The 22,653-nt window shown below is 32.4% G+C and overlaps 1 protein-coding gene and 1 pseudogene across 1 annotated transcript; one reads left to right on the forward strand and one right to left on the reverse strand.

Moving 5' to 3' along the window:
- The first annotated feature begins 9,586 nt into the window (after positions 1 to 9,586).
- LOC120213642 (probable aquaporin NIP7-1) lies at positions 9,587 to 12,172 on the forward strand. The gene is made up of 6 exons (XM_039211726.1): positions 9,587 to 9,634; positions 10,147 to 10,329; positions 10,420 to 10,644; positions 10,723 to 10,917; positions 11,767 to 11,828; positions 11,924 to 12,172. The coding sequence occupies exons 1-6, from the start codon at positions 9,587 to 9,589 to the stop codon at positions 12,144 to 12,146; spliced, it is 936 nt and encodes a 311-aa protein (XP_039067657.1). The 3' UTR covers positions 12,147 to 12,172.
- A 1,885-nt stretch (positions 12,173 to 14,057) lies between these two features.
- Positions 14,058 to 17,439, reverse strand: LOC120213810 (annotated as a pseudogene).
- Between the last annotated feature and the right edge of the window lie 5,214 nt (positions 17,440 to 22,653).

The raw sequence follows: 22,653 nt of genomic DNA on the forward strand, positions 1-22,653 counted from the left end.
TTTTTACTCTTTAAACTTTTGAGATGCTCTTCTATGTTTCTTAGCCATGTGAGATTGTTTTTAAAAAAAAATTAAACCAAACAATATCATTTTGTTATGATTTTTTAGCCCCAATTTTATTTTTTAATTATAGTTATATAATTATATTTATTATTTAATATGTTTTACCTTAAATATTATGTTGTAGTTAATTTGAATAATTTTGTTTCACTTGATTTTATGGTTTTAACTTATATATGTTATGACTTGCTTTGAATATGACTTGTGATATAAAAAATTATTTTTATTCAATATTTTTGGTATTTTTATTTAATTTTTAAAAATAATTATGACGTCATCAGATTCTTCCGACCAGTCAGACCAGTTCGACCAGTTAAACCAATGAACCGATAGTATAACCGGTTCACTAACCGATCCGGTTCTGAAAACCATGTTGTTGACAATGTGAGGTGTGAATGTGCGGTGGTATCGTGTTTATATAAAAATCAATATATTTTATATATTTTTAGGTTTTTATCGATTTTAAATAAAATAATTAAATACTTATAAATGATAGCCTACAAGGATGAAGAGCACTCGATTATGACCTAATTGTTTGAATTTGACCGAGTTGGTTGACTTATGAATCTCTTAATCAAACTAATTAATTTAATTAATTTTTTAGAAAGGCTATATATAATTAGCATTTTTATTTCATAATTAAAAAATAATTTAAATAAGTTTTATTTTTACATTCAACAGGTTTAAAAACATATGTCTAAGAGAGTAAGACTTTTTTTTTAATTAATTGAAAATATTGCATTCAACAGGTTTGAAAATCAATTCTTAACGTCTTTCTTTATATTCGAGATTAAAACCTTTTTTATATAAAATATATTAAAATAAATGTATAATAATAAAATTACCCCAACATTCGTATAAATAATCACTTTATCCCTTATTCTTTTTTAGAACATTTTATTTTAGAGTAAAATGTCCCCTAAGTGGATAAAAATCATTAGTTGACTAACAGTCAACACTTCCTGTTGATGTGGCATGTCAATGTGTGATGTCACGTCATCAAAAAATATTTTAAAATTATTTTTAAATATATATAGTTTACTCTTAAAATAAATTTTTTGCTACTGTCGGGGTTGGTTCAAGTGGTAAGCAACTTGATATCGCTTAAGTAAGGTCTCGAGTTTGAGTTTTTGTGTATGCAGAAAATCTCTGCTGGGAGAATCACCCAGTAAAACCAGATGTGTAACACGGGTCGATCCGGATTAGTTAAGGCAAAACCTTGGAGCTGAAAGGGCAACAAATAATAATAATAACTTTTTGCTGAAGTGGTATCACAGGTAGACTTACCACGTCCGTATGAAATATTGACAGTTAGTTAACTAACAATTTTCATCAAACCACGGGATATTTGCTCCAAAATAAAACATTGATGACTAAAATAATCTAAAAATGATAAAGAATAGAGTGACAATTTGTATAAACGTAGGAAATAATTTTGTTATTACACTAAAATAATATCATAGTTCAAAAGATTTAGATCTGAGATCAAACTAATTAGATTTTTTTGATCTAACCATAAAAATAAAAATAATTTAAAAACTCATAAAAAAGAAAAAAAAAATCCCTATGAAAATAGACTACTATCATTATCATACATGAAAATGAAATATAGATGGATTGTGGAATTTAATAATATAGTTTATGATCTGCTTAGTAGGGATACTTTATTGGTTGGTTTTGCAAATGTATAGTACGTATGTTGGATCCCTTTCATTCCATCTCTTATATTTTAATATTTAATATTAAAATTAAGTGCATTTATAAAATTAAAATATATTTTATAAATTCTCTTGGAAGCAAGAAATTATAATTAAAAATAGGGTAAATTATGCATTTAATATCTAAATTATCAGTTTTTTGGTCGTTTTAGTACATAAACTTTCAATTTTTTCAAAATCATATTTAATGTTAAGTTTTGGTTTCATTTTAATAACCCATCGTTAAAAACAAGTTTTTTCAAAACTTTTTACTAATTTATTTTAAAAATAAGATTATCAAAATGAAACAAAAATTAAACTTGCGATTTTAAAAATAATATTATCAAAAGAAGTAATCATAAATCTCGAATATAAATTATAAAATAAACATAAAATGTAAGAAACTAATTTGCTAATTTATTTTTTGCTATACCACTAAATTCTTTTTCAATTTACAAAACCAAGGTACAATTTTGTATGTATAATCCATTAATAGATACAAATAGTCAACGGAACTTTACACATTGGAAAGTTGCAAAATTACTGTAGGGTAGACTATCATTTTTTTTATTTCCCTTCCTGGCCATAATTATTGGCAAAATTCAGTCTGGACTCCTCCTAATCTTTTTAAATTTAATTGTTTGCTAGGTTTTCTTAGTTTTAAAATGAGAGAAATTAAACTTGACTCTCCAGTTTTTGGTTCAATTATTTTTAAGTCCCTCTTATCATAACCCATACCCAATTTCCATTTCCGGATACTTCTTAAATCTCTATCAATTTTAAAATAAAAAATTATAACATAACACCCTAATTTTTCAATTTTATATCACTTCGTTATTTAATAATTAGATTATGACCCTCGTTTTATTACTATTTATATTTGCTCTCCTTAAAGCTTCATCCTGACTTTGTCCGTGAATGAAAGAGCTGAGGCCACTCAGACCTCATTGAATTTTTGAATGATAACGACAATATTTCTCAAACGAGATCTGATTCGACTCGATTTCAAACTTAACCTAAACCTTTAATGTACGTCGGGCACCGAAAGGTTCTTATTAAAAATAATAAAAAAGGGTATTGGTTGGGGGTGAAAAGGAATCTAAAAACAAGAGATAAGAGGAATAGGAAGGGGAAGAAACAGCAACTGCATTAGACAACAAGAGCACAAATTCAAATTAATGGGTTATAAATAATAGAGGGGCGTATATGAAAAAAAAGTAAAGTTAAGAAGATTAAGGTTAGCAAGTAAAGGACAGTGGGAGAGCACTGTGGTTGAGGTGGGGAGGAGAGCTGCTTTCAAACCCCAAACTGCAACCCTAAGTGTTTGACATTTAGCATTCAAATTAGCCTTTTTACATAAAGAAAGATGCAATTTTACTTCATGTCATACCCTAAACCCAATGAATATTATTAACTAATACTAATTAGGGTACCCTAATAATAATAATTCCAATTTCCAAGTAACTTTATGCCAACACATATATAGGAGGATGTACATATGATCTTATGTTAGGGGTGTACTTAAACTTATAAAATTTTAGGGGGCGAAAACATATTTCAATAAAAAATACATAAAAATCTAAATATATGATAATTTTAAATTTTTAGGGGAGACGACAGTCCCCACCCGCCCCGCCTAAGTACATCCCTACATATATACTCTCCCTATAAGCCATATACTTAACTATGCTACCTACTAATATAATAAAGGAATTAAGTCAACAAAAGTAATACAAATTTTGATCTTTTAGTTTTTGGTAGGGTACACTAAATATCATTGAACTTCAGTTTAATCATCGTCAGTCAAATCTTCTATAATGTAAGTTAATCATCGTCTTTCATTAATCGTCATTTGTGACAAGTTTAATACTAAAATGTTACCATTTCACTCATATTTCTTATCTTATAATTGGTTTTCCATGAAACTCACTTAAAATTAATGAAATTTCATATAAATGTTCGATGTTCTAATGCTCTAATGTCCTTCAAGGACAGTCTGATGAGACTAGCAAAGAGGTATGTTATTCATATTCTCAAAAAATGCTTCTAATCGTTCGGATTTTTGAACAAATATCTCAAACCCAAACCCTAGATTATAGCATTGGAATGTTGAACATTTAGATGAATTTTTGTTGATTTTGAGTGGGTTTCGTGGGAAATTAATCCAAGGATAAAAGAGGTGAGTGAAACAGAAACATTTTGATATCAATCTTGTCACGAATATCGTCTGATGACGGACGATGCTTAACCGACAATGACTGAATTGATACACAAATTAAAGTTCAATGTCTAAAACTAAAGAGTTTTAAAGTTTAATTACAAAATAGATACACAAAATAAAGTTTCAAGTCAAGGCCAAAGTCTAAAATACAACTTGTTAATGTAAGGCTAAAAAAGGCATAAGTCGATTGTAACAAAAAAATGTTATCAAGAACGTAACTTTTTGGGTTGGACATGATAACATTTTAGGTTGAATCGAAAATGTTATCTTCTCCATAAAATATCATATCATCTAACTATTAATAATTTAACGACTTAGAGGTTATATCGAACCCAAAACTTAAGTTCAAATATAAAATTGAAGAAATTTAAAGTTGGATCCCCATAGCTAAAGTAGGCTACTTTGCGTAATATTGCAATGGTAGGATCAACGATCCAAATCCTTGGAAAGTTGACTGCACACTGCCAACCAACCATAAAAGCAAATATAACGCATTAATGTGTCTGGGGGATTTGGAATTTGGGGTAAGATTGGGAGAAGGAGCTTGCTTTGGCGTGAAAAAGTAGAATGTCTTTTAGGGGAGATGTTAGGTATGACTCATAATTATATCAGTAAAGAGGACAGAGATGTAACTTAAACCTATAAGATATTGAATAAAACTTCTAGCGCGACCTAGGCACCGAGGACGTAAGCACATTGCTGAACCTCGTTAAAATTCTTGTGTTCTTTTATTTTTCTTTACCCGATTCTTCAACAGAGACTATCGATGTCCTTTCTCCTAAACCCTACTTTACTGTCTTTGCTTTTACTATCCATGTCCTTTCTCCTAAACCCCACTTTACTGTCTTTGCTTTTGCTACTTCAACTTCACCACGTGAGACCGCAATAGGATTATAGATGAGACGATGCAGATAATGTGTCATTCGAGATTGATTTGATCAAAATTAGATAAAAATTTGACTCAAACGAACTCGACTCGAGTTCTTAACTAATCGAAACGAATTATTTAATACTCGACTCGAAAAGATCACGAGCAACTCGAGAGATCTAATATATTAACAATTATTAATAATATTAACATTTATTATTTGACATTGAACGCTCACACCCCTGACATTCTTGATGCTCTAACCCTAAACTTCAAGAAATAACAATTCATTTACCACTGAGATTACTCACTTCGTACCAAACCTAACTTTAATACGACAATACGAAATAGGTCATTTTTTCGATTTAAATTGACAAAATTAACACCCTTGATTAATTCGATTCTATTTTGTACAATTCGATCGATCTCCCAGTTGTGGAGTTAGTTTTGTTGGTTATTTCATTCAATTATAAATTTCTAAAGTTTTACCCGATCAAAACTACCTCAATGGTTACTGGTTGTTATTCTTAGATGTCACAAGTTCGAGTATCAGAGACTGCAGAATAATTGAATGTTCATTGTTAAATAATATTTAGTATTTAAAACATATACTACCACTTGCAAATACTCTAAATTAATAAAAAAAAATCTAAACTGACACATATGACGAAAGAATGATAAATTAATTCGGTTCAGTTATATCAGTTTAGTTGAAAAATCGAAAAAAAAAAAGGAACTAATTTCTTATCCTTGATTAATACAACATTTATACTTTTAGGATTCAATTAGATTATTTTAAAATTTAAGAATCATTTTTAAATTTGAGCTTCAGTTTAAGGACTTTTATCAGAATTAACCATTTTTTTAGTTTTGACCGCGACCTAACGGTTAATTTCCTTTTTCTTTTTTCCATTTTGTCTCCATTGCTGCCCAAAATCCCACGCCGGAATATAAGAAATAAAAGTGGATTTGAGTGATTAGTGAATCCAGAAATATTTTTTAGAATCATTAAAAAAAATTAAAAAATAAGTATTATTGTAATAAATTGTCCTTTTTAATAGTTTGACGAACAAATTTATCTAATGTATTATAATCTTTGAATTATTATATTTAATTAATGATTTTTTATTTAAAAATTAGATCTTGGGAAATATTTTTAAGCTCAAATTGGATCAAGTGATGAGTGAAATGATGTAATACTCAGATCATGTTTGAGTGACCCAAGAACTAAAAATTAGACCATGAGAAATATTCTTAAACTCAAATTAGATCAAGTGACGGGTGAAATGATATAATACTCATATCAGGTTTGAGTGAGCCAATAACCTGATCTAATCCAACCCGTAATCATTCCTAAATACACGACCTATACAATACTTTTACTAATGTTTATTTTAAACTTGGCCTTGAATGTTTGTTTTTATGCATATTAGTCTAAAAAGTAGCCATTTTGATAATTATGGTACTGGAGAGTGTGTTGTGTGATGTAATTACCAAATCAATCACCATAGTTTTACCACAAAAGTAGAAGCAAAAAACACAAGATGGGGTATCCATGTGTACTCAAGTTACCACACAGACAATGTCAAAAACATTTTTAAACTACCCCTTTGACAGCCTGATTGACAAGTTCCACTGCGTTGCTGAACAAAGCAACTGTTGATGGATGAATGCACACACCATTATTACTCTATTATCATGATAAGTGACGGATTTTTAGATATACCTTTTACGAAATCTACTCAAAATTGATAAAATTTTACTTAAAGATTCGACGTTCTAATGCTTCAATCTCTTCTGAAAGGCAGTCGACGGGACTAATTTTGATATATATTGTTCTTATTTTCGAAAGAATATTTCTCACCATTCTGGTCTTCGAACAAGCATCTCAAACCGCTCAAAACCCAGAAAGCTTCAAAGCAAAAGAAATGATAGATTTTTATATATAATTATGTGAATTTTAAAAAGATTGAGAAAAAAATTCAAACGGTCACATCATCTAACTATCAATGATTTAAAGTTCTAATGCTTTAATTGAATTCAAAACTAAAATTTAATATTAAAATTAAATCAATTCAAAGTTGAATAATAAAATCGAGAGTAAAGTATACAAGAGTCTTAACTATGGTTAATATTTTATTAAGTTCTTCGATTATTAAAAGCTATAAAATAATCATCTGATTATATGAAATTACTTTGTTGATTCCCTCGATTATTAAGAGTTACAAAATTGTCACCCAACTATTTATTATGTTCCAAACTCGTCATTTTTCGTTAAAAACTTGACGATCTTTTAACTTAGACGGTAACATGATGAGTGACATATGATAGTTGTTTGATATTTTGGGAGCATATTTTAATATATCACAATCAACATGTTAACTTTTAGCTCAAAATAACATCAATTTTTAATGGAAAATAACAAGTGTGGAACATAATGAATAGTCGGACGAATATTTTGTAACTTTTAATAATCGAATAACTCAACAAAGCAACACTCTATAGTCGAAGGGCCATTATGTAACTTTTAATAGTAGAAGGAATTAATAAAATAATACTCTATAATAAGGGATCATTTGTGTATTTTATCCTAAAATCAATATAAACCCTAGAATTTTGTGACATGTGGGATAGTTTATCCTACATATTATATTATTGATGCAGAAACAATAGATTAGAATTGATAGCAAAAGGACGAGAAAACATTCGGGGCTGAGCAACACACCAACTGCGTACATATAAAATTAACACGCAATAAAGTTGCATGCGGCTCGTAGCATTAGGCCAAAACTAACTGCTAATTGCTTCCCACCCTGCTTTTATATTTAGGGTGTGATTGATTGGGGAATGTGAGATTCTCATAGGAATGAAATTCACATTATCCCGTTTGGTTGGTCGGGAATGTCATTCTCGATAATTTTATATTTCCAATAGTGAATTTTTTGGGGTATATTATCGGGAATGTCATTATCTCCATTTCCTTAGGTATTGTTGAATTACCGACGTTTTGGACTAAAATATCCTTAAAAAATTTCTTTAAAAAATATTTATTATGTCATTGAATAATAAAATTTATACGAAGGTTAAATTACAAATTTATCCTTAAACTATTTTAGATTTACAAAAAAATCTATAATTAAAATTTTATATGAAGTTTAGGGGTTAAAATAAAATTTTACCCTTAGATTAAACCTTTTTATATTTCAATTTGTTTAAAATATAAATTTTATGAATTTAAATTTTTTAAAGAAAATATATAAATATTTTCCAACTTGTTTAAAAACAAATATATAATAAGAACAATTTGGTCAAATATACATTCTAATAATATTTTATTCCTTTAACCAAACACGGTAATCTTACATTCCTGTTAAACCAACCAAACACAAAATACAAAATTCTCAGTAATCATATTCCCTGGTAATCTTACATTCCCACTGGTCTCTGATTAATGGTATTATTTTATTAAGTCTCTCGATTATAGAGTATTACCTTGTTGAGTCCATTTACCTGGTGTTTGAGGACAACCTACTACCCTACCTCCCCCTTACCCTATTACATATTGGAATAGGGTTTTGTTGTTGTACCTTGTTGAGTCCATCAACTCTTAAAAGTTACAAAATGGTTACTCAATTATTTATTATATTCCAAACTGATCAATTAAAAAATTGACAGAATTCTAAGTTGAACTTTAACCCGCTGACAGTGATGTGATAAAACATGATCCTAGAGTCTGAAATAACTACAATATCTCAACCATCATATTAACGTCCAGCTTAGACAATCACCAATTTTTTAACGGAAAATAACGAGTTTAAAACATAATAAAAAGAATAATTATTTTAAAACTTTTAATAGTCGATGAACTTAATAAGACAATAATCTATAGTGAGGAGATCATTTGTGTATTTTATTTTTATTTTATTTATATGGGTTCATTGTTCATGATTCCGGTAAGCTGTCAAATGGACTATCCTTTGGTTGGGGGGGGGGCCCTCTCCCATCCTTTCACGTAGATTTGTCATTTGTCAACAAATGATATGCCAATTCCCATGCCCCTATGCTCTATGCCCTATGCATCACCCCCTTACTTTGTTTCTTTATCCTCATCGTTTATTAATAGGTGCCTTTGTTTATTGTTATAGTTTCTTAGAAGTCGTTTTCATTCTTATCCATTCCATTCTTTTAATAAACATTTTTTTCATGTTCGAATTTGTCGATTAGAGGAATGGGGCTGTGTTGATTTTCACAGTTCACCTTTTCTGACATTAATAGGTTGTAAATTAATAGGTTTGATTTAAGGGTTAAGATTTAATCTTTAAAATTTAACGTTTAAGGTTTAAGGTTTTGAGATTTATGATTAGGATAAAAATTACTTTATTACGAGTTAAAGATATTTATTTATAAGTTATAAATTTTAATAAGATTTAAGTCATTTATATTTTTTCTCCAGTTATAAAAGAAAATATTAACCTATGGAATCCAGGGTGAATACTTATTAATCTTAGGTGAAAAGACATCAAAAGTACCTATACTTTTGAAATAAAAAATTAAATACGACTTTTGAATTATTTTTTCTTTTAATATAATTATTTAACTCAGAAAATAAATCTAATGTGACCTTTTGACCAACGGTTTTTTATCGTTGACCGTTAAGGTGCTGATGAGGCAATTCACGATGTTGACATGGCAGTCTAAGGTGGTAGATGACATGACAGATTAGTTAAATTGGTAACTAAAATGTGGCAGTCTCAGTACCATGGACTGCCACGTCAATACAGTGAATTGGTAAGCCGGTACTGTAACGTTCAACGACGAAAAATATTGAAGAAAAGGTTATATTGAGTTTGTTTTCTGAGTTGGATGCCATATTAAAAAAATAATAATACGATGACCAAATTATTATTTTTCTCTCAAAAGTATAGGAAGTCTCATGCCTTTTTACCTTAATCTTATGAATTAAAATAGTTGAGAATTACAAACAAATTGGTATATTTAGTTGAGCCAATCCCAAGCAGCACAGGGAAAGTGTTTTCACCTCACAAATGGCACAATTTCTTGTCAAACTTCCACCATCCCACATCGCCAGCTGAAACTGCGTGAACAACAAACAATTCAACCACATTCAAAACCCCCCCTTGCTATATCAATGACCCCTATTACCTGTGCCCAAGAATCTATTTTTAATTCACCCTTTTTCTAGTATTACATCTTCTTTACACCCTTGCCTTTAGGCTTTATCCCCCCTTTTATACTTCTATATATGTACTACCACAACATGACACTGATTTGTCTTGAAGGCTTCCCACATCAGAATGAAACATTTCTTCAAAGACAATGATCTCCCCACCTCCATTCCCGACAACGGATCGATCGGTCACGAGACGGGTTCTAGCCCTACATCGCCCGATGCGGATATCTCGATCGAGAACGCCGCTTTCCGTTGCTTCCCTCGGGGCAAGGATCTTAACTCTGCTCGTGCGGTAAGAAAATCGACTCGGGATCGGGCTTATTTACACGATGATGTTACTTACTGTCACACATGTACATGTACATGTACATGTGCATTACAGATATTGGCTGAGATGTTGGGGACTTTCATTTTAATGTTTTGCATAAGTGGGATCATTGCCAGCACTAAGCAACCAGAAGGAGGGGAAGCTCTGCTGGAGTATGCCATCACGGCCGGGCTAACGATCGTCGTGCTGATCTTCTCAATCAGCTCGATATCTGGTGCTCATGTGAACCCAGCTCTCACCATTGCCATTGCAGCATTTGGATATTTTCCTTGGTCCAGGGTGCTTTTAACAATACCTTGGCATATTTTACGTAATTTGTAGGTGACAACATGCATGAAATTTGTCTGGTTTGAACAGGTGCCGCTTTACGTATTGGCTCAGATTTTGGGGTCTGTATTGGCGACGTTGATGGGAGAGTTCATCTATGGCATAGAATCGGAGCTAATGTTGACGCAACCGAGCCAAGGGTGTCGATCGGCGTTCATGGTTGAGCTCATTTCCACGTTCATCGTCGTTTTCGTTGTTGCGGCAGTCACTCAACAATCAGAATCCGTAAGGGAACTGCCCATATTTACTCCAATATTAATCGGAATCATATGTCGCCAAACTATGGCCCTCATCTATATTGGTCCCTAAACTTTTGAATATTTTAATTTCATCCTCAAACTATGATACTCATTCTAAATTAGTCCTTAAACTTTTGAGCATTTCAATTTCATCCTCAAACAATGACCCGTATTCTAAATTGGCCCCCAAGCTTTTAAATCTTCCAATTTCATCCCCAAATTCATCCAAATATGTCATTAGTTTTAATCATAGTTTAACCTGAACTTATTTTTTTCAAACAAATAATAATATAGGTTGGCCTAACGATTTATTACATGGAATGTGATTAGTATATACATAAAATTTGGGATGAAATTGAAATATTGAAAAATTTTAGGGATCAATTTAGAATGAAGGATATAGTTTAGGGATGAAAACTTAAAAGTTTGAGGATAAATTTAGAATGATATTCACAGTTTAGGGATGAAATTGAAAATTTTAAAAATTTAGGGACTAATTAGAAAGAGAATCATAGTGTAAAGACGTATGATGCAATTAACTCTCTCTATATATATAAATAAAAACGATGGGTAAAGCATGTCATCAGTCCTTATGATTTGATAAATTTTGATGTGGTTCTTTTTACGGAAGGACACAGGGCGGGACAAGACGGTTTTGATATGTAGTTCAATGAAGTAGAGAGATAACTCTAAACCCTAAACTCTAAACTTATTAATGGCGTCAACGATCGAACTATTACTTTCCGAATCGAGTTTATTTAAGTACAAGGATCGACATCATATTTCGACCAAAATGAAAATACAAATCGGGATCCATGACCCTGGAGTTTTGCAGGTTGGTCAAGTATCTGGCTTGGTTATTGGAATAGCCATTGGACTTGCGGTCCTGATCTCAGGGTACATATACACACATTAATTAAGCTCTTGGTTACCTTCAATTAGGCCAATTGCCGAGGGTGATCAACACTTTCCGGTTTCGATCTTCCTTGCAGGCCCGTTTCGGGAGGATCGCTGAACCCGTCGAGGTCCATAGGACCGGCGATCGTCTCGAGAAACTTCGAAAACATCTGGATTTATCTCACGGCCCCCATAATCGGAGCTGTCCTAGGAGCCCTCGTGTATAAATTTCTGCATCTCCACGACCAAGCCTGCGGCTCCGGTTCCTCGCCCGACAGCAACATGCTTAGCCACTCCTTGGCTTTTGGACGGAGCTAGTGAAGAAGACGGTTGATTTTCTTCCGGTCTGGGATGAAAAGAGAAGCATGGTTGAACCAATGGCATTGTTGAGAAATACTGAGCTTCTCAAAACATACGTGTCATATTTTGCATCGTTATAGATTTATTTATTAGTTTGATATAAAATGTTGCTTATATATTTGGATTTTTTATATTTTCTAATCTATACATTATATGTTTAAACTCATTCGAATTCATAATTTTTTTTAGTATCTAAATTTGCGAGTTTAATTAAGAAAATAAAAAAAAATCAACTTACAAAAAGGTACTTAACTTGAACTTAAATTTTTAGCTCGGTTTAGCACTTGTGTTGTTTTAGATTGAATGATGCATTTAAACTTGACTTCTTGATTCATACTGGTACATAAATTTTTTAGTATCATCGTTAGTTTTTTAATGATAAGTGACCAAAATGAAACCATAACATAACATTAGATATGATTTTGAAACAAAAAATAGTTGAATGATCAAAATGGAATAAAAGTGATAGTTAGGTAGTAAACATGTAGTTTACTCTTAATTTATAGTAATAAAATTAAATATTTAAAACTAAAAAAATAGTTTTAAAAACAATTTAATAAAATGCTAAATTTATATAATTTACGGATGAAGAGTAATATATATTCTTTAGGGTAAAGTATACAATAGTCCTCCAATTATAGTGTACTGCTTTATTAAGTTTCTCAACTATTAAAAATTATAAAATAATTCTTTAATTATAAGACGTTGCTTTATTGAATCATTTGATTATTAAAAATTACAAAATAGTCACTATCCATATGTTCCAAGCTAGTCATTTTCCATTAAAAAATTGATGGTTGTCTGAGTTGGACGTCAATCTGCTAATTGAAATATGATAAATCATATTTTAACAATGTCTACTGTCATCGTTGTTGCTTTCAAGCATTGACTCGATGACATAATATTTCAAACATTGGCTTGACAACATAATGTAAACAAAGACTCGATCCACAAAATATTTCAAGAAATGACGAGTTTGAAATATATGAATAGTCGAGTGATTATTTTGTAACTTTTACTAGTCGGGGGACTCAACAAAGTATCACCCTAAAGTCGAGGATCATTTGTTTATTTTACACTTTTTTATTAGTATAAGTGAATAAATGGTAATATTTTTTTAAAGATTTTCAATTATTTCACATTGAACATTTATACACCTCTATATACGTGATGTTCGAATCAGAAACCCAAAAAATTATAATTGTTTTTAAATAATGAGTTCTCTTGGTTCAAGTATATGCATAATATAAAGTCGTTTATATATAAAAGAAAGTTGGATAAACTACGTGTTTAGTACCTAAACTATCAATTTTGGTATCTTTTAGTATCTAAACTTTCAAATTTTTCCCAAATCATACTAAACATTTTGAACTTTTAAGTTCCAAATTGCTTTCAACGGTATATTTGTTTTAACTTGAAGGTTCACGTGGTACTTCTATTCTATCATCATCGTGCACGTCTCTTTTAAGTTTTATAATACCGGTCGTGTAAAAAAACTTCGTTTCGTCAACTCGAATGTGAACCGATTTAGGAATTTTATAGTTAATCACACGATTTCGTCCGGCATGGGGACCAGCCACAGAACCATACATGGGGTAAGTTTCTGTCATACAGCTCGGGCCGAAGACAGGCAAGTCTAGCACTGGGAAGTCAGGATCTTGGTCACACTACCATTGGTGATGGTATTACGAGTATGACTTATGGGTCAAATTAGAGCTTTTTCGGATTTAAGTCGAACAGATCAGTTAAATCTGAAACTGAAACTTATGATCCGACCAGTTCAAACAGTGGCATGAAACCAAATATAGCGAATTGTTACAACTGAATCAATTTTCACATATATATCAACAGGCCCAAATGAAAGCCGACTGTCAAGCTTGTGTTGTGAGTAATCAAATATGCGAACAGCACACACTGAATAGTGAATAGGATAGAAAAATAAACGCTTTTCCGAGTGATTTTGACAACTAAAGTTGAGACTTACTTGGCACGTGTATAAAGAAATAAGCAATGCAGGACGCGAGACAACCCGCTAAATCAGTGTCCTCACTTTACGCCACTTGCATTAGATAATCTCACCCATAACGAAAAATCTATCGCCACCACCAATCAGCCAATGCCTTGTGACGAATGCATCATTGATCCCTCTGAAACACAAACAATATCATCAAGGTTAAGCACTTCACATAACCTAAAACCCATGTCCAAGGAATATTCGATTTGCATATATGAAAAAATTTTACTGAAAAAGAGAAGTTAAAGAAGACGCCCATGTTTCTAAAGGAATATTGCTAGGTTACAATCATGGATGCTAGATCAGACGATTAACCATCAGGAGCAATGAATTGAAATAATTTACATTCAAAGAAATGTTTGGGATACCTGGTGGAGAGAAGCTTCTAGTTTGTCAGGCATGACACTAGAGAGATGAGACGGTGCTTCTGATTTTAAACCATGAGCAAATTCTACACGGTTATTAGAAAGACCCTGAGCAATAACATTTTCTTCCACGGCCTTTCCCTTAAATAAAATGTTTAAGGTGCGGCCTGTGCCACCAGAAGCAGGCTTGGAGGCTTCAGGTCTTTTCGAAGAAATATCTAGTCGCTCAATCATTTTTGCAACCCCAGCACTCATCTCACGCTGCACTCCCTTGCTGAGCTCCTTAACAGAGTTATTACGAGAAAGAAGCTTCTCTTTCAGACCTTTGGTACCTTTAGAAATTGATTCCTTATATCTGTTGAAATACATTCATGCCTTTAGTAACAAGTAGATCTGTCTAAAAAGCTCAATGGACACAGAAATACCTGGCTGAAGCATTGGACCATTTAGATTTTATAAACTCGGAGAAAGAGACTGATTCAACTGAGCTTGGTCTACTTGGAGTACCTACCGGTGGTTGACTGAAGAAAATCAGAAAATTTCATGGTGTTAAAGACTAGATAATACTAATACAACAATATGAATTGCCAATAAAAATAGAACACTTCAGAGAAATACCATTTACAGGTTCAAAACAGGATAAGATAACATATAAATACTATTATAGTTTAATAAATTTTGATAGGTGACAACTAAAAGCCATGTCAGAAGATCTCTAGTGTATGCATAATATAAATCTCACACATTATTTGATGGAAGCAAATTTTAAGGATGACCTTCCAGTAAGACATGTTACAAAAGGCATATTTCTAACAAGCTACGAGAGTAAAACAAATATGAACCTCAGCTTGATAGCTTCATCTCCACTGCAAGCAGCACTAGATACCATGTTAACAGATGGAGTCACAGGTGACTGAGGGCTAGTATTAACTGATGGTATGCCTGAAGCCTGTGAATCACACTGGGGTAACCCATGACTCATGGTTTGGCTTTCATCAGGTGAATTTGGATATAAATGTAGCGTGCCTGGCATGTTTTCAGGAGAGGTGGAAAAAACACTTGCGAAGGGCCAAGTCCAGAAGATATTTGTCTTTCCCTTCTGCGAGCGTAACGAACTCTGCTCGCAGCAAGTGCTAAATGCTGCAAAATGTGTTCATCAAAGTCTGAGTCATCTGAATGAAATGCATCCTGGGACAGCAAGAACATTTCATCAATAAATACTCCTGATAGAGTGGAATAATGAGTTTAAATTACAGGCAAAACTTCAAAAGAACCAAATAAATCACCTCCTCAACACCAAAACTGTCATAGAAGTAATGCAAATCTGTGGGCACGACTGGTGTGTTCGTTGACATGCAGTTCCTTTCAATTCTGACAGCATCTAGAAGCTGTTGGCTGCAAAGATGCATAGTATATAACCAAACTCATTGATTAGCTGATGATTTCTGCCTATCAGCATCAGACTAAAAAGAATACACATACGGAGAGAATCAGAGAAGAGGCAGGGAAATTAACATGTTACACACCTGGCAGGGTCCTTTAGGACAAATGACTGCCAACATATTGGACACTCTTTGCTTCTTTGTGACCTAGTCGAAAAACGAGTTCAGTTAGGATTGACAGCATTAAAGAACATATAACTACAACATTATTGCATTCCGAGGAAAACCATGGAAGATGCTCTGTTTCCAAGAAAGAAACAAGTCTAATTTTAAAGTTAGAAAGATGCTTACCATTCAAGAATGCAGTGAAGATGATATTCATGTCTGCAATTGGTAACCTAAAACGAAAAATAAGGTTCAGAAAGCTCGACCCTTCAAACAACCATCTAGAGGCAGTGCAAATCAAGATAGAAGGGCGTATAATATAGGTCTATGACACAAAACGAGTAAAACTCATCATAATGCAACAGCAGGGAATAACATTATGAAAACAAGTAAACATACTCGAATGTTGTTGGCATTGATATTCAGAATTGTAGAATTAACAGAAAATCATTCCCCCTCAAAAACAGGACAGATTAAAAATTGTGTTCAAAAGTTTATCAACATCCGAATAATCAGAACTGGAAAAGTTAAATTCATCTCTATTCTATGTGTGTTTTTGAGCAAATTATCTGCCAAAGAGGGGGAAAACGTAGAGAATCCACGCATCAATATTCATAAGACATGTGTCGTTCAACTGCACTAAACAGATTGCTAAAATCATATACAAAGCCTCGGAGTAGGGGAAATTTCACAGTAGACTTCAAAGTTAATAGAGCTAATAATAAATCGAGTCAAACTGTAAAAGTAAGCGATCAAGTATAAAAATTAACCTCAAAGCTTAAAAGGTCACAAAATCAAACAATAAAACAATCAAGTAATAAATCACGACAGTGAACGCAAAATCATCACCAAGCAACGAGTCCAACCAATGCTAATTAAAAGGTGTCACAAAATCTCAAAGAACTACAATCAACCTAAACTGTAATGTACCAGCTCGATCACCAACTAACAACAGAGTTAAGAAAACGATCAAATCAATTATTTAAGAGGAGAACGAGAAAGAGTGATGAATCGTACAGTGGTAGGGTCATGAACAGTGAAAGGCTCGAGACAGATACAGCATCCGTCTTCGACACCTTCGTCAAGCGCTCCATCAAAAGCAGACGGCGGCGGAAACTGAGACGAAGATGAAGCCGCCGTTAATGCGATCGGCTTCTCGAACAACGAACAAGCAGCGGCAGCAGTAGAAGGTGAAGGAGAGGAAGTGAAATCAGCCATTGAAAGCAAAAATTTGTTTGGCAGAGCAAAGAAGAAGGAGAAACGTGAGTTGTGCAAAAGAGAAGAATCGAATGAAAGCAGCCCTAGAAGAAAAGGGAAGCGTTTGGGGTTTGAAAAAAAGAAAGTGAAATACCGAAAGCAAAAGAATTTTATTATTTTATTTATATAATAATTACGAGAATTAAAAAATAAATAAAGAGCTGAAAAAGAGGCAAAGAAACCCCATGCGAGGGGAAAACATAAATAAATCCGATTCCTTTTGATGGAATCAATAAATAATTTATAATTATTCCACCCATTAAAAAATATTAATAATTTATTATTATTATTATTATTATTACTAAATTTAATTTTCAGTGGTTTGTTGCTTAATCAAAATTTGTTGTCTTTTTAGAATTAGAATTAGATTAATGATATGACTTTAGTTTGTGTTAACAAATTCAACCTTTTGTATTTACATTTTATATTAATTTGATTCAATTTCTTTTTAAAAAATACATAATATATATCTGAAAATATTATTTGTTAAATTTTTTACTATGACATTTTGAATTAGATAATTTTAAAACTCTAAAGGAACACATTTAATGAAACTAAGAGAATAATAATATAAAAACTGTCATTAATTCAATTCGTGGTCATTGGTGTGCGTGGAAACGGGGGTCTATGTGTGTGGTGGTCGAATCTGACTGCTTGGAAGCGGTGCGCCTTCTCCAATCCATTGGACTCCATCGTGCTACGATCTCGTTAATGAGTCACATGGCTGAGCTCGTCCAGGGGTGTTGGCAACTTAGCTTCCAGTATGTCTCCCGTCGAGGAAATCGTGTGGCTGACAGTTAGGTTAAATTGGCTTGTTCTGGTGACTTTGAACTTCATCAATTGGATTCCTCGCCGGTTGTCTCACTTAGGTGTAAAGAGATTTTTAATAAGACACACATGATATTTCTCGTGTATGATTTGTATTAATAGTACACTCTTTACAAAAAAAAAATATTACAAGTTTAGGATGATATCATTTTTAATCTCTGCATAATTTTTTTCTTTCTTAATTTTTCTCTTATTGATATGTCGTCCTTTTCTCTTTTGATCTTTGTTGAACGACTACGATACCAACTTTAATATTAATTGTCAACTTTTAGTATTTTGTATTGTCCTTTTATTTTTTTATATCATTGTCCTTTTATTTTTTATATCACATATTTTTTTTCTTTTAATTTTTCAATAAGTCTGTCTGTATGACACATTTTCATATGTCTTTATGACACATTTTTTCTTTCTTTAGGAACTTTTTTATCGTTTGACCGTTGTTTTCACTTATCTTTTTCTAAGGGTTAATCTGACATCTTCAAAACTATTCAAGATGATGCTTATACGTTATATTGTTGATTTTCTATGCTTTGGACCCTTGGATTATATTTTGAATATCTGTTATGCGTTCGTTGATAGTTTTTCATGTCACTCGAGTCTGATTTGCGATTTGTCAATAGTTTTTAACAACTTGATTCATTTTTGTGGTTCCTTTGCCGATGTGATCAAATTTGTTTGTATCTATTTTTGTTCAAGTTTCTTAGTTAGGTTTTAATATTTCCTTGTAAGATCCTTATGTGATCTTAAGTTATTAATTTTGTTTCAATGATTACAGTAATTTTTCCTAATTATATGCTTAATTTACAATTTTGGTTGTAAATCTTTATTGTAATTCGAGATGTTTCATATTTTGAATAAAAATTAGTGGCTTCTATAAAAAAGGTTACGAGTTTAGAATCTATTGAGTAAACTCATTGATAAGAACAATTAAGATCACGAGTTCAAGCAACTATGTCTGTAGGATATGAGCACATTGTAGATAGTTAAAGAAAGATAATGAATGAATATACCTTGTAATCACCTAAGACTATTTAAAAAAGAATTACAAGTTCTAAATCATTTATGGGTAATTTTAAAAATTAATTAAGATTATAATAATGTAATGCAACTAACAATTAGAGACGGGCACGAGATTTGGATTCTATATGTTTCAACTTGACCTGATCTTATGTGGTTTTTCTAATTCAAGATCAAGATGGGTTAATTTTTTTTAAAAGGATAAGATCAATTTGTGTTTGAGTTTAGGGTGAAAAATCCTCAACATGATCTATTCAGATAATTTACCTTATATTTAAGAATAATTACAATAATACTTGTTGTAACCATTTTTTATAAAAATAAAAGTAGGTGTCGAATTTTATGAAATGATGGTGGTTTCGGAATCGATTTAAATCGGAGTCGCCATCGACTTTTGGGTTAGGTAGGTCGAATACTTAAAAGCGTCTTTTAAAACAATTTTAAGAAAAATAATTTTTTTGAGAAAAATCAGTTAGCGTTTGTCAAAGATTCATTTTTAAGAGTTCGAGAGTCTATTACGCGTGAGAATGATAAACACCCCCACAATGCCCGAAATCGGTACCTAGTCGCTTATACGTTATCGTAGTGGTGGAATTTGTACGTTTGAGTCAAAAATTAAAATAGGATCATTTTTTATCAAACATTGATTAATTATTTCAAACCACAAAATTAAACAAAAATAGATTCGACCGATTTCAAGTTCACTTTTCGTTCGAATGTCATATTGAATCACACTACTTCTGATAAACGCTATTTTTCACACCTATTCTACAACGAGTGTTCTTGAAATATTTGAGTAAAAGATTTCTAACATAGACTAGCATACTAGTATTTCATAAATTAAAATAAAAGTAAAGTATATAAATAGTCATCAAACTTTTAGGATATTTGCATTTTGGTCTCTCAACTTTTGAAAATTGTAATACAGTCATCAAAATTTTAATTCATTTTCATTTTCATATGTCGTTATCTCCTGTTAGTTTTTATTGATATGACACTTAACCCGTTAACTTTATGATGTGGCAACAACTTTTTCTTCTTCTTTCTTCATATTATTCTTCTTTCTTCCATCTTCCATCTTCCAAACCCAAGGTCTGGTTGTTCGCCCTCTTCCTCTTCGGCCTCGTCGGGATGTTGAGGTTGGTTTGGAATTTCAACACTTTGATCTCATATTCATTCATATATTACATTAAACACATATTATATTAATTATTTATTCTTTTTCTTATTACATGTTTCAGGCCCAAACTGTTGGCCCACACAAGACCCAAAACACATTCCCACTAGGAAATTAGGGTTTCCAGAACCCTAGTGTTCCAAGTCTCCACGGCACTGCAAGCCCTCAACATAGTCAATCCCGCACGATTCTTGGAGAGCCCCGATTCCAGTGGCAACGTCCTCCATTTTTCTCGACGTTTAAAGACCACATGAAGACCGAAGACAAAGCAAATAGTTTTAATCTCATTAGAACTCTAAAACCGCACGAAATAGGCTTTTGTTTTTGCTATAAATAAGTGTAAAATCAATATATAAAGGGGGAAGCAAAAGATAAAGAGATATTCGACGGGAAGCATTCGAAAACGAGGATTTTACTCAGAAAATTCATACGAAACACACAAGAGGCAACAAACTTTCAATTTTCGAAGCAAAAAATAAAGCAAAGGGGCAATAGATTCGAAAAAACAACAAAGAAAAAGGAAAAGAAAAAGAGAAGCTTACCGTTGGGTCCCCAACGAGAGTAGTTCTGGTGATCAGACGAGGAATCCAAGTGGTGAAGAGATCTAAATGGTGAAGAGACCAACATACTACAAAGCAGAGCCGATCAGACGGTCGAATAAAGAGATCGGAGAGTGACAAAACCGAACGATTTTCATTCGATTCGTGAAGATAGAAGCGTTTTCTCGATAAAACCAAGGTCGGATCCGAATTCCTAGCATCGAGACGAACCTTCCCTTGAAGTTTGGTGTTAAACGGCCATTGGAGACTGGCGACAAGCGGTTATCCCTTCCCAACGAGAGGGTGACAAAGCTTTCTCTCATTCTCGTGTATATCTGGTAAAAGAAAAAGGGTGGGCTCCCTTTTAATTTATGTTTGGATTTTAAATATGTAATACAATTCCTAATGCATGGGTCATTTCTACATTAAGCCATTTTAGTTTTGAATGATTTTATTTTGGTCCTATTTCTACCACCACGCTTACTCTCCCTGACACCATCACATGACTCTTATCATTGTTTATTATTAATTTATTATGGCCTCACAAATCACACAATTTTCACCAGTGGACCGAACCACCATGACACTTGCCCCACTTCACAATCATACATCAACCATCCAAGTTTCAAATTTGTATCAGTGGAGATCGGTTAAAGCATGTAATGTTTATTTATTTTTTATTACTAATACATATACATCATAAGTACCATAATAGTTAAGTTCCAGTTTTTTCCCTTTGATTTGTTTATTTATTTGTTTATTTTATTTTTGTTTTTTTATTGTTTTTACTTTTTTTCCTTTGATTTATTATTTTATTATTTTCATTTTTTACGTATTTATTTGATTTATTTAATATTTTTAGACTCTTTTAGAAGAACTTTAATCGATCAAAAGTAAGTAATTTGAATCAGGTTTTTAAATTTTAATTTAAATTCTTAATTTTCACAATTAAAGACAACCGATAAATTAATTGGTACCGAAAAGGCGGTTCAAGGGTGCTAATCCTTCCTTGACCGTAACCGACTCCCGAACCCGACACGTTTTTGGTACAACGCAGATCAGGTAAGATGGTGTCCGACCCGCTTAAATTCGTTTTAAAATGGTCGGTGGTGACTCTAACCCATTTATTCCTAAGTCGTAGCCTAATTTCGGGCTCAACCGAAAGACGGTTCCGACAGCTTGGCGACTTCACTGGGGACAGGTAAGTGAGTCAGGCCGAAATTAATTTTCGGTTGTCTTTTTTAGCGAAAGTTATAAATTTAAATTTATTTATTCGATTCTAATTATTCATCTTTGATTATTTTTTAAGTAAATAGTTGTATTGACGTTTTTTAATGATTTCAGATTTTTCAAAATTGTAATCTCTAGCTCTATACCCGAGCTCCGAACCCTTTTAAGTGGGGGTGAAAGCGACGCCTTCATGTGAATTTATTCACCGTATGGGCGTAGCAAGTAACCTTCGGGATTCATATAACTTATGCCTTCGTGTGAATTTATTCTTCGTATGGGCATAAGAAAATGTGTCATCTCGAGTTTAACTTAGTCCACATAAGCTTATAATAGGCTTAGGACTAAGGGTTTGGTAAGCCCAAGGGGGCGCCGGCAAGGAGAACTCGGGTACCATTTTTTTTAGAACCTAAACAGGGAAACTATGAAGATTTAGAGCTTACCCCGAAATCACATTCCAAAACATACAATATTCACCCTAACCATGTTGTTTT

Source organism: Hibiscus syriacus, unplaced genomic scaffold (assembly GCF_006381635.1).
Source record: "Hibiscus syriacus cultivar Baekdansim isolate YM2019G1 unplaced genomic scaffold, ASM638163v2 tig00110044_pilon, whole genome shotgun sequence".
In the NCBI taxonomy this organism is placed as follows: domain Eukaryota; kingdom Viridiplantae; phylum Streptophyta; class Magnoliopsida; order Malvales; family Malvaceae; genus Hibiscus; species Hibiscus syriacus.